This window comes from Sceloporus occidentalis, unplaced genomic scaffold, assembly GCF_023333645.1.
Source record: "Sceloporus occidentalis isolate IW3139 unplaced genomic scaffold, rSceOcc1.0.p SCAF_3, whole genome shotgun sequence".
Lineage (NCBI taxonomy): Eukaryota > Metazoa > Chordata > Lepidosauria > Squamata > Phrynosomatidae > Sceloporus > Sceloporus occidentalis.
Window position 1 is genome coordinate 161886009 of NW_028316983.1, and position 13794 is coordinate 161899802.

Below are 13794 nucleotides of genomic sequence, written 5' to 3' on the forward strand. Positions count from 1 at the left end.
GTATCATGTTACTATTTTGTTTTTGTTTTGTTTTTTATATTTAGGAATAAGCAGTGGCAATAAAGCACATTATGTAAACAGAACAGAGTTTTGCTTTCTTTTCAGAGAAAAACTAGCATCATGACAATGCTTTGTTATCTATGTGGCTGCTCATTAGATTCATATTATGTCTGCTCTACAGGGTATCCCATCAGGGAACTGTCTGTGGATGTAAGTCTCACTATTAATGGGAAGAAAGTCCCAATTTACTCCAAGAAAATTTGTGAGCGAGATCATCCACGGTTTAGTTTCTGTGGAAAGAAGAGAGGAGGTAATCAATTTTTCATACCTAATTTGCTGAGAATGCAGTGGCTAATGGTGCAAGCTGAAAGAACATACCATTTCAGGTGAATGCACCAGGCAGGGTTTATCTTAATTCTGTTTATTTTAACAGACTGAGCCAAACTTATTGCTGTTTCAAAATCTCTATTTTGCATGAGGTCTTGTAGTAGAATTCTTTTGCTTATGAATTAGGGCATGATGTGAAGAACCACAAGGCAGCTAGATGCTAAGCAGACACGAACTGCCTGTTGCCCCATGATTACAGAGGGATCTAAAACTGGGGAGTTCTTGGAAGAGGGCATGACTGGAACCCTGCGCCAAAACCCTCCACACTGTAATATTTTTGCTGCAGCTTCCCCTTTTAAATTCTGTTAACAGGTGTGATTGTTGTTTCAGCACTGCCAACATTCTACCTGTTACACAAGTTACAGCAGTGGGTAGTCTTTGTCCAGGAACAACTTACAATGTAAAAAGAGAGAGGAAGGGTAGTCCATTTGTTTGATTCATAGAATCATAAAATCTTAAAACTGGAAGGGACCACAAGGGCCACTTAGTGCAACCCCTGCTGTGCAGGAATATATAACTACAACACTCCTGAAAGATGCCCATGCAACCTCTGTTTTAAAACCTGTTTAAAGAAGGAGAGCACACACCCACTTCTCTGAGTCAGTCCTTTCCATTCTCAAACTATTTTTATTTTACCATTAAAAAGTTCTTCCTAATGTATAGGTGGAGTCTCTTTTCTGGTAATTTGAATCCATTGAACAGCAGAAAACAGGTTCATTCCATCTTCTGCATCACATCCTTTCAGATATTTAAAGATGGCTAACATGTCACCTCTCAGTCTTCTCTTCTCCAAGCAAAACATGCCCAACTCCTTAAGTCATACCTCATAAGGCTTTAGCTTCCATACCTTTTATCATTTTGGTCACCATTCTCTGGGCATGTTCCAGCAGGTCAATTTTCTTCTTGAATTCTGGTGCCAAGAACTGAACACAGTATTCCAGGTGAGGTCTGACCAAAGCAGTATAGAGTGGTACTATTACTTTCCTCAGTCTGGACACTAAAGTCCTATTGATGGATTTGATATATATTTGGCCTTTCTCCCCAAACTGAGGCTCAAACCAGTTCACAAAATTAAATTAAAAAGGGTACAAATTTCTTTAAAAACACAATAAAGTGATGCCAAATAAGCTAGCCAAGATGTATAAAGACACCTCCAACAAATGCTGGAAATGTCAACAAGAAATTGGGACTTATTACCATACATGGTGCAATTGTAGATTTGCTAAGAAATATTGGAAGGCAATTCACAGAGTGGTAACAAAAATGCTTCAGTATAATTTACGGATGGATCCTAAGCTTTATTTAGTAAGTATTATTGATAAGGGAGAACTGGAAAAAAGACATGGAAAGTTATTATTTTATATTACAACAAGTGCAACAATAGTGTATGCTAGTAAATGGAAACTATCAGACTGCCCAAAGGTAGAAGATTGGTTAAGTAAACTAATGGATTTGGTGCAATTGGATAAACTCACATGTCTCTTGAGATGACAAGACTGAGAAAAATATAGCAAAATTTGGACACCGCTATATCAATATATATATAAGAAGTAAGTTAAAGGTGTTATGGGGAAAATATGAGTAAATTAAAGCCCCATCAGGTTTAGGTTTAAGTTAGGTATGATATTAAATTAACTTACACAATTAGATATAGGTAAAGGGAATTACTTATAACCTGGAATAATATTGGACAGGAAGAAATTTGTGTCAAATTTGACTTGATTGGAATTCCGGAAGTTATTTTTTATGTTGTTTGTCAGAATGAATGAGATATATGTTTAATTGAAGTAGTGTTAGGTTTGTGTTAAGCTTGGTGGATGTATGAATTTTATGGTTGTATATGTAATGTATTGTATGCATGTTTATGTTTTTTCTCTTTTGTATGTTGGTTTTGTGGTTGTGTGTTTTTAATGCAATAAAAATTTATTTAAAAAAACACAATAAAGTAAAATGCTGAGACACAAAGAAATTAAAACAAAGAATCAGAATTGCATTACAAACATTTAAAAGTAGTGTTGGAGAAGAGCGATGATGATACCATGGATAGCCAAGAAGACAAACAAATGGGTTCTAGAACAGATCAAACCAGAAACCTCTCTCGAAGCCAAGATGACTACCATGCTTTGGCCACACCATGAGAAGGCATGAATAATTAGAAAAGACAATAATGCTGAGAAAGGTAAAAGACAGTAGAAAGAGAGGAAGACCACATGCCAGATGGTTAGACTCAATTAGGGAGGCCACAGGACTCAGCCTACAGGACTTGAGCTGGACAGTTGAAAACAGGGAATCTTGGAAATGTCTCATCCACAGGGTCGGGATGAGTCGAAGTTGAATCGAGGGCAGCTAGCAACAAAAACAACAACAGCAGGCAGGTATTTTTAAAAAAAATTCAGCATCCATCTATTAAAAAGCTCCTTCCATGGCAACCCAGCTTCATTACCAAAGACCTGTCCAAATAAAAATGTCTCATCTGCTGGGAGTAGGGCAACAGGGACACAGGCTAGTCTAGCTTCTATAGAAGGGAGTTCCACAGCCTAATAGTAGCCACTGTGAAGGAGTAGTAAGGACAGGGTAAATTAACTGGGAGTAATTTGGACCCCCGAGACAGAAAGCTAAAGTAGCCAAGGAACAGCTTGGCTACAAGCAGATATTTCAGGAGTAACAATTAAGGCAGTCAGAATATGTTAATGTTTGCTGGAACATCTCATAGCATCAATTGCTGTTGAACCATCTGCTGGCAGGGCCAACTCAGTTTCTCACACATCTGCACATGTAGAGAGTATGCAACAAATGAGAAAAAATGTGCACTGATAGCCCAATCAGCTAATCATGTGCAAAGGCCTCTTAGCTCTTTCGTTGAGGCAGCAGGATATCAATCAGATTTTTTTTTTGAAGTGCAGTGAATTTCATAACCATGCAACAATTTTTCTACTGAGATGGACTGCTGAGGAACTGCTAGCATTCCCCCACCCACACAACTGAGCACAGACATATCACACAGAATACTAGATAAATACTTCGTGAGCAAGCAATCATGAAAATTATGGAAGGCAGACTGATGGAAAAATTAAATTCTAAGACACCCACAGATCTCCTGGAATGCCATCTTATTCTGATGAAGTACTTAATAAGAATCTGTAGAAAATGCATTTAGAGAGATTTGGAGTCCATTGCAGGCCCAACACAAATATGCTACTTACTGTACATATTAAATCAGAAAGCCAAATCCTTCTGGGGACTTGCAGGTCTTTAATCTTAGTAAGGCAGAAAAAATGTTTTCTCTAACTGAAGTATATTATGACATAAAGCCAGGGCTGATTGCATTAGAAAATTCCATATATCTTTGTCTATAGATACTGCTCTCAAAAGCCAATAAGCCATACTGCTATGCTTTGAACAGATACTTGCCCTATTGGCATAGGACTGAGGACACAGCAATGGGATTTACAGTGGTTTTTTTCTGCTTATAGGTTTATTAGTTGTGCATGTCATGTGGTGGTGGTGGTGGTTTGCACATTCAGATCATTTCTGAATAAACCCATCATGGTGTTTTCTTGGCAAGATTTGCTCAGGAGTTTGCCATTCCCTTCCTCTGAAGGGACTGTGACTTGCCCATGGTCACACAGTCAGTTTCTATGGCCAAACAGAGATTCACACTATGGTCCTCCAGACTCCTAAGCTGCTGCCGTACTTCAGAATTAATGCAGTTTGACACTGCTTTAACTATCATGGCTCCATTCTATGGAATCATAGGATCTGTAGTATATTATGGTACCAGAGCTCTCCAACAGATAAGACTAAATATCTCACAAAACTACAAATTCTAGAATTCCATAGCATTGAGCCATGGCAGTTAAAAGCAGTGTGAAACTGCATTAATTCTGCAGTATAGGTGCAGCCCAATTCCAATACTTACACCACTTTGCCATGCCGACTCTCCTCATTCTATACTCTGAATTTGTTTGTTTATTAAGTTTCAAATAGCCATATTAGTCTGTAGAGGCATAAAAAGGAAAGAGAAAATATATCAGCACCTTTAAAACTATCTGATTTATGTTAGTATGAGTTTTTGTGGATTTTCGATTCATTTTCTTGGTATATTTCAATAGAAAAAAATGCCAGAGGCCTGTGTTAAAACAGCAGCACTCAACTTTCAGTTTCTCGGAAAGGATCTGATTATTGGTTGCTTTTCCCTGTGCATCAGTGTTGTCAATTTTAAGTATGGATGTTACGCATGGAGAATAGTATTCAATATAAAAACAATTTCTGCCCTATCTGGCTGTTTCACCACATGATCTATTTGTTTTACAGAATATATCTACTATGAAGGGCCTGTCTCAATAGGATTCCATGAAATCCCACAGGTAGGTTCTTTCTAGTTTGTTTTTTGAAATACAAATGCTTGAACAGCAAAGCCGGCCACCTAGCCAGCTGCAGGCCTGACTGTACACACAAAAAGTAGAACATGTCCAAGAGGGGTGTTGTTATCATAATATTATCAAGTAAATCACCTTCATAACTGTAATTATTAATTCCTGGCACGTCTGAATCAAGTGTGATTTCTTGTTTCTCATTGTGCATCCTGAGACCCACAGCTGAATGTGCACAACAGCAAGTTCAGGTGGTGTGAGTGTCAACAGAATTAGAGCTGGGAAAGGTCCGCTGAAAAGCAAGAAGCTACAGGGCTTCCCCAGGCCTTGGAAAACTTACTTTTTTGGAATATAGCCCCCAGGATCTCCCAGCCAGCATGGAGATTCCATAATTGTTATCTACAGAAGTAACTTTCCTAAGGTCTCTTTTAATAGCAGCTTGGGGCGGGGGAATTAATGAAATCATAGGTAGAGAAGGAAGGCTTAAACCTACATCCCCCATGTGCTGCAGTTCCAGTAATTATTCCCTATACTCACACAAATACACACACACACACTGTGGACACTTGGTATTTCTTTATTTAACTAACTAAAGTATATCTGACACCCTCTGTGCCAATACCTAATACCCAAAACAGGGTCCAAAGGGTTTCTTGTTTTCCCACTTCCCCATCTTTTTAACCTCAGGAATCTTACAATCAATATTTCAGAGAATCCTTTCACATTTTCCCACCTTTTATAAACCTTGGGAATACTAGCAGCAGTCTCTTAGTCCTCTCCTGTTTTCTTGCCTCTCGTTTCCCCACTCTTTTCCCAGTTTTTTGTTTTTTTTTACCATACGAATTCTACCATCAGTACCTTAAAGACTCCCCTTCCATTTTACCACCCTTTTTAAGCCTCGGGAATCTTAGGGGTTCTACAGACTGTCCCAACAAAGCAGCTCCACTCCACATCACACCACCCCTTTCAGCACCAGATCAGGGCTGTGGCCTGTGGTTGCCACAGGCCCTATCTGGTACTTTGCTGACAATAAAAAGAACGCCAAAATGCCACTCAACACCGGCAAAAAGGTGCCTTTGCCGTGGCAATGGTGGCTTTTCAGCTCTCCTTTGGCACAGCATGTCTAAATGCTGCGCCAAAGGAGTGCCATGATGCCCCCCCACCGTGCAGTTGGGTACCCAGCATGACACCTGTGTTTGAGCAGCATTGGGGTGTGCAGTGTGCAGATGCCATGCCGCCACTCTGCCCTGAGGCCGGCGTTAAATGCCGGTCTGTTTAGCCCCTTAGTAGCAATGTGTTAACCCTCTCCTGTTCTCATTCTTCCGGCTCCCTCAGCAATCATAGCAATATCTCAGTGCACCCACTCTTGTTTTGTAACTCTTTTAAACATTATTTCTCAAAAATCTGTAACATACCCCTTTCTTATTTCTAGAAAGCTCCCCACCATTTGGAATGTTGACTTTAAAATGTTGATTGCAATTTAGGTTACATTCCAAAATACTCTGTCAGATGTTGAAGTGCCAAGCACAGTGTCCAGATAAGTTATGGCAAGCCCCCTCTTTTGCTTCCAGGGAGCCCCCTCCCTTGATATTTCAGCCTTTTGATTTGAAACTAGACATGGCAATATGGACAACCACCACAAAACTCTGGCGGGATACATACCGCCATTTAGTACGTATAGAATACGTACTAGGGTTAGGAAGGGGCGATGCTTCCGCACCCCCCTAACCCTAGTACGTATTCTATACGTACAAGATGGCGGCGCCCCTTTCACATGGGCGCCGCCATCTTTGCATATCGGACGCTGAGCGTCCGTACGCGTCGCGCCCTTGTGACGTAGCGAGCGCGCCTCTGGCGCCTCGCTACGTCGCAAACGTGACGGTAAAAGAAGCTCCATTTTGGAGCTTCTTTTTTGGTCCGCGCGGGAGTCGGGCCGTCTGAAGGCTCCGGCTCCCCCGCGGACCTACTGGCGGCGGCGGCAGCCTCTGTAATTTTTTAAAAAGTTTAATAAAATATAAACACATACATAATTCTAGACAGATGCACCATATAGTAACAACACAAAACACTACTACCCACCACCACATTCCCCTATATACACATATTCCGCCTTAAAAAAATAAAAATAAAATGTGACTTCCCTCTTGCCAAGAAAAACAGCGTATCCCTTAATCCTCTTCCCCATTCCTTCAATATATTGATTTGCTTCAGTTCAATCTTATTTTTAACTCCTTGTAGCTAAACAGGAAGGCAGTTTTTTTTTGTTTTGTTTTTTTAAAAAAACTCCATCCACCACTCTTTCTTTATAACATCATCTCTTTCTTAAACTAAATAAATTCAATCAATCTTCAAAACCTGCTGACACCACCATCCCTGTCTCTTAGCTGCAAATAAGATGTAAGCCAGTTCCATTTTTGCAAAAGGTGTTCTCTGTCAAATTTTGAAAAGTCTACCATGATAACCCAATGACTTAGGGGCTATGTAGTCCGCCCCTGAAGGGGCAATCTGCAGCCGTCTCCATCTTCAATGGATCGGGGCCCTGACAACTGCACACTGTGGTCCCAATCTGGCCTTTCCACAGTGCAAAAAGGAGCTTCTTTTTGCACTGTGGAAAGGACCCCATAACTGTCAGCGCTGCTTCTTTTCAGAGCTCCTTTGGCACTGTGATGTGTGGTGCGGCACTTAGCATCATGCTGGTCTGGGAGTGGAGTCAGGGCGTGCGTCATGTAGGCACCATGCCCTGACTCCACTCCCAGGCCAGCCAAAGATGCCAGTCTGCCCAACCCTTTAGTTGCCACACACACACACACACACTTTTATTATAATAGATAACATACAGTAATTGCTAATTACATTGCTAACACTCATACACTCACATAGCTAGGTTCTCAAGTGATAGATAAAGTTTACATCAAAGCATTTTGCAAATGATAAGATGGCACTCCTTCATGTACAGGGGCCAACTGAAGTGGCAGTCAAATCTTGTTTCAATACTTGCAATAGGGGAAAGTCTTCCATGACATCTGAGGGCAACAAACTAGTTTAGAGGATGTTTGATAGGAGATGTAGTGCATAATAACTCTTTCCTTGAGGGACATGGCCAGGCAGCTCAGAAAGAATTGATGAAGGGGTGCAACTGCTGTCCCTCCAGCATCTCTCCTTCTCCCTTTATGGAGATTATCAGATGGGGATGGGAGCGGAGCAAATGACTCTCCCGTCCTTATCCCGTCTGTAACTGTGATTGCACAAAAGACATCTATACATGTCAAACTGATCCTGTCATTATCCTATCAGTGAAGTGGAATTGTATTAATGGGTTCTTCCATTATTACAAAATGAAGGGCAATGACAGGACAATTCCATCTCATGACAGGACAATTGCAGGATCAGCATGACGTCATATAAAAGTTTTTCATGCCATGATAGTCACTAGTGCTTCATGGACGGGAAAATGTCAGATCAGGGCAATGTCCTGTGAAAGTCCTTCTCAGGACTGCAGACAAGGACTGGACAGTGTGCTAACACTGACTTCTATTCACTTAAAATAGATAGTTCTGGTTTTGATCCATTATTTATTTAATTCCTGATCTTCTCTATTCTACCTTATACAATGTTGTTTTAATAATAAAGTATTTTGAAAAAAGAAAAGAACAGTTCTGCTCCCCAGAATAGTGAATTCTGTGCAATTGGTGTAAAATTCTAGTAATCTAACATTTAAATACAATTAAGGAAGAAAGATGGTGATCAAAATCAAAAGGCCAGCTCTCTCATTCTAATTCAGTGGTTGCACAAATGTGAATGAGATAATCAAAGAAAAGAATCTAAATGCCAAACCTTTACTCAGCTGCTATATCACTAAGGTTCCACTGAACTCGCTGTTTCAGAGTGACTGGCGTTTGGGCACACACCAGCTTTTTACAGTTCTCAGTAAACTGGATGGCAGCATACTGGCAGAGAGAAGAAGAGGAGAGCCATCCTTTAGTGGTGTCACTCCATTGAAACACCCTTTAAATCACCCTTAGGCTGCACGTAGCTCTCAAGGCCTTGGGGATTCATGGAGGCCTCGGGAGCTGTGTCTTTATGACAAATCAGGACTTCGCCCCAAATGAATCCAAAAGTGGCAACCTCCGCTTGCCATTTTTAAGCATTTCTTGGCCTGATGTGATCTAAAATGGACTCCAGGGCTAAACCACACACCCTGGGTCTTGAGTGTAGAGACCAAATGATGGCAACAATGAGCCACTCTGGGTCCATCACACAAGACATGTCTGAAGACATTTAGTAGCAGAGGTGAAGAACAATATGGTAAATCCCATTCTAGAATTGGCAGCTGAACTTTATGGCAATAGGAGAGTCTTAGGATACCACACACAAAGGAAGCAAAGGAATAGAGAAGATGGTGTGGTATAAATAGTGATCTCCTCTAAGAAAAGGCAGGAGAGGGACAAGAGGAATGGTTGGGGATTGGCACAGCTGCTCTTAGGATTTGCAGGAGCTGCCTCACTTTGCTTACTTTATGACTATTACCGTATATTTTTCACAATAAACAAAGGCAGAAGAATGGTCAAGGTACTGTTCAGCTGTGACTTGTAAAAGGAGGAGAGGTTGTCTTTTGGACATTCTACTAATTTAATTCTTTGGTCTTGATTTTTTTTTTAAACAGGGAGATTTTAATGTAACAGTGCAACTATTTAATGAAGACCATCACACTATTATCTGTGGTGATTTTGCCATCAAGAGTCACAGTCAGGAGTTGCTGTCTTAATCCTGCCATGAGGGGAAGGACCTAAAACAGCATGAGTTAGAGAAATGTGTTTTAAATATTATACAACCTGCACTTTTTCTGCTGTGATTATATGAAACAATGGAAAATAGGTTTGGGTGAAATGCCTAGTTATGTTCTGTTGCTTTTAAGGAAGTCCTGGTGTGTTAATTAAATTTATGTCACTGGACTCACTGGAGTATATTTTTCATAGCACTTTGCTCCTTTTTATTGTGTGTGTGTGTGTACCTTCAAGTCACCTGTTGACTTATGATGATCTCATGAATTTCATAGGGTTTTCTTACACAAGGTGGTTTTGCCACTTTCTTCCTCTGGGGGAAAAATTTCAGCACATCATTTTCTTACCAAAAAATGCCAACTCCCAGATTAAATCATTCAACTTCCTTTGCTACTTGGCAACTACTGCTTTTCCAGACCATGCCCTTCCACACTACATGGTCCTCCAGAAAACCCATAGTGAAGAGATGAGGCATAGTAGGGAGGGTAACAAGACATAAACTAATATGGTTGTGTGAAATCAATATATTAGTCATTATTTTTGGAAAGGTGCTCCCTGAAATGGTGAAAAAGGTCTCTTTGTCATCACTGGTAATTTCTCTCACCTATTTATCTTGTATTTTGCATGCTTTGTTTTGTATTACTACCCCCGAGGTCTAGTCCCCTGCACCCCTCCTCTTTTTCAATATCAAGTTGATATCAAAAGGGATGTTTTAGGCATGTAGTCAAGAAGGCATTCCCAATGCAGGAAACTAGCCATGTCATATAAGGACATCCAAGACCATATAAGGAGATCTGACTGGCTCAACAAGGGGGAAGCTCAAGAACACATGGCCAGGATAGATCAATCAAGATGGGAATCTATATAATCCCTTCACTGATAAGAGTGAAGAGCGATAGTGAGTGATTCATGAATAGAAACTCACTTCCCTCTGGAAGCGAAACCCCATTGTCCAGAGATATTTACAAGTTCCCTTCTCATACTTCTTTCCTAGAAACTTTATTTCAATCCCAAAAATCTGCCCCGGCATACATTTTACCCTATAAATCTGCCTGCCAAGGCACCTCATATTTGGTCTCTCTTGAGATTCAGACAGACATTCTGTCAGTATCTTGCTTGACTCCTCAGCATTGCTGGCAGCTGCTGAGCCATTTCACTTTGCAGAATCCCTCAACTGGAACCTTCTCTCCTGGAACCGGTACAGTATTACCTTCTGCAATCCTTAATGTCACTATCTGCTACCACCTTTTATATTTTGCATGTGTGTGTGTGAGTGTCCTTTTGTATGAGTGGTGATTCCCTTTTACAAATAAAACTATAATTAAACCTTGCATTCTGGAGTTGTGTTTCTCAGAACCAGTATACACAGACGTGATCCTTGCTCTCAGTTGCTTAAGCCCTCTTCGCTGCTGTAATTGAGGTAATTAAATTTCCCTATTTGAATATTAAATGTGAATGCCCTCGGTGGACCCTTGCATTTGCAGTAACAGTATCACAAGACAAGACTTTCCTCCTTTCTCCTCAACTTATTTCCATTGGAGCAAACTGAGTTCAGAATACAAAATAGTTTTATTCAGTTAACACTGCAGAGTGGAGAGGGGAAGAGGGCAGAATCTTGCCCTTCCCAGTAGGTTTAACCAAAATCAAACTGCAGCAGCATCTCCTATTTTTATTGTATTATATTTTATTTGAATGCTGCTTTTCTTCTAGATAGAACCCAGCTTATGTATTCTTCCACATGGGTGCGGTAATACTGCCATAAACCATGAGGTACATACTATGTACCAGTGCCAATTCTAGGGTTAGGGACCGCGCAACAACCTCACGGTCCCTAACCCTAGAACGTACGGGTGGTGTAACAATGGCAGCGCCCTGTGTACATGGGCGCCATGTACATCCCTGTTAGTGCTCTTAGACATCTCAGCGGCTTTCGATACCATAGACCATGGTATCCTTCTGGAGCGCCTGGCAGAGTTGGGAATCGGGGGCACTGCGCTCCAGTGGTTCCGATCCTACCTCTCTGGGAGGTTCCAGATGGTGCAGCTGGGAGATGTGTGCTCCGATAAGAGGGCCCTTACATCTGGGGTCCCTCAAGGAGCCATTCTGTCTCCCATGCTCTTTAACATTTACATGAAACCGCTGGGAGAGATCATCCTGAGACATGGGGCGCAGAGTTATCAGTACGCTGATGACACCCAAATAGTCTTCTCTATGTCTCCGACTGATGCAGTGACCGGGGATGGCATCTCTCCTCTCGTGGCCTGTCTGGAGTCGGTAATGGGCTGGATGAGGGAAAACAGACTCAGTTTGAATCCAGAGAAAACGGAAGTGCTCGTGATAGGTTCTCCTGGCCCGGGGATGGCAGTGGTTCCACCTGTCCTGAACGGGATCACGCTTCCTGTGAAGGACTCTGTACGCAGTCTGGGGGTGCTCCTTGACTTGTCGCTCCACCTCACATCCCAGGTGGATGTGATGGTTTAGAGCACCTGTTATCAGCTTCAGCTGATACCTCAGCTGCGTCCCTACCTGGGCCGGAGGGACCTTGAAACAGTAGTACACGCTCTGGTAACCTCTCGTTTGGATTTCTGTAATGCACTCTACATGGGGCAACCCTTGTACCATACCCGGAAGCTGCAACTAGTGCAGAATATGGCAGCAAGACTGGTCACTAATACATCCAGGGCCAGTCACATAACACCGGTCTTAAAAGACCTCCATTGGCTGCCTATTCGCTTCCGGGCGCAATACAAGGTGTTGGTTATTACCTATAAAGCCCTAAATGGCTTGGGCCCAGGGTGCTTAGAGGACCGCCTCTCTCCATACAATCCGCCCCGCACACTCAGATCAACAGGGCAGCAACTGCTAAGAGTTCCAGGGGCGAGATTAGTCACTACCACCAGGAGGGCCTTTTCCACCTCGGCCCCCACCCTCTGGAACTCGCTGCCCGTCGAGCTCCGCTTGGCTACCTCCCTGGCCCAATTTAAGAAGGGGTTGAAAACACTCTTTTTTGAGCAGGCCTACCCCTGACCCCTCCCTCCTGAATGCCCTCCTCCCCCCTCCGCCAGCATGGGTGAGCTGGCATGAGTTTTTTAGTGTTTTTAATGGAATGTTTTAATTGTATTATTGTTTTTACTTTTGTATGTATTTATATTTTGTTGGAAACTGCCTTGATATTTGAAAGGCGGTATATAAATAAAACTTTATTATTATTGTTGTTGTTGTTGTTGTTACTTAAGCACCGCATGGCATCCACACATTGTCACACGGCGCTTACATAACGAATGCGCTAGTGACATACTCATTACACCGCCCCTGCAGCTTAAAAAGAACCCTCTTTTCTCAGGTTATTTTTCCTCCGCAGGGAAGCCATGCAGTTTGATAGCTGCAGCTTCCCTCCAGAGGGAAAATGGCCACTGGCAGGCTGCCCTTTTTGGGCGGTCTGTCCCAGGCCATTGATGGCTTTTGTCATCTGTAGCCCTTACCTAGCTTGTTGTCTTCAGATATGGTTGTAGACACTGTCCCATTACGTGTTTGTGTGTGTTCACACGCATGCCATTTTATCCTTTGCTCCCAGGCAGCAAGTTATCATGCAGCAAGAGCCCACTAACGGAAGACAGGTGTCCCTTACATCTGGAGGAAGGTCTGCTGGACAACTTGAACAAACACAATCACCTTTTACAGTGTGGCTGGCATTCTGTGTCAATTATGATGGCGTAGGTTAGACTCACACCATCATATTTTTGGTTACTGGGAAAGTTGGAATTCTGTTTTGACCATGCAATGACCAAAATCCCACCCCTCAACCGGCTCTATAAGCAGTATAGAAGTCTGTCCCACAGCCATTTCCATGTTAGCGGAGAACAGGGGGATCAGCTGTGAGGCATCCAGCTATTCTGTAGATGAACATGCTGCAAGGATGTCATCTGCAGTGTCTGCCTGAGGAAACCTGGTCATTTCTGCAGATGCCTGTCTTAACGCATCCAGCTACAGGGAAATAGCTGGACACGTCCCACTTTCTGACAACATGGAAATTGCTGTAGCTGGGGAAGGGGAGTTGTTTATAAGGTGAGATTTTGGGAGCTAGCATCAGGAGACATAACTATGGAGACACAATACATACTGTATCTGTCTTCTGGTGCAGGATCTTGGCTTATATTTCCTTTTAATGGTTTGAGTGCATTTATCTCCCTGTCCAATAACACTCTCATTCCTCACTGTCTTCTGTGATATCATTCTTCTAATTTAGGAGGGGC

At 42.2% G+C, this 13794-nt stretch overlaps 1 protein-coding gene across 1 annotated transcript in view; it reads left to right on the top strand.

Annotated features, from left to right (window-relative positions):
* The window catches only part of LY86 (lymphocyte antigen 86), a 29909-nt gene extending 17157 nt beyond the window's left edge, over positions 1 to 12752 (top strand). Inside the window, exons 3-5 of the mRNA XM_089516682.1 lie at positions 182 to 310; positions 4702 to 4754; positions 9424 to 12752. Of these exons, the coding sequence (XP_089372808.1) occupies positions 182 to 310; positions 4702 to 4754; positions 9424 to 9525 (284 nt within the window). The 3' untranslated portion in view covers positions 9526 to 12752. The remainder of the gene's footprint in view (positions 1 to 181; positions 311 to 4701; positions 4755 to 9423) is intronic.
* Positions 12753 to 13794: the final 1042 nt, after the last annotated feature.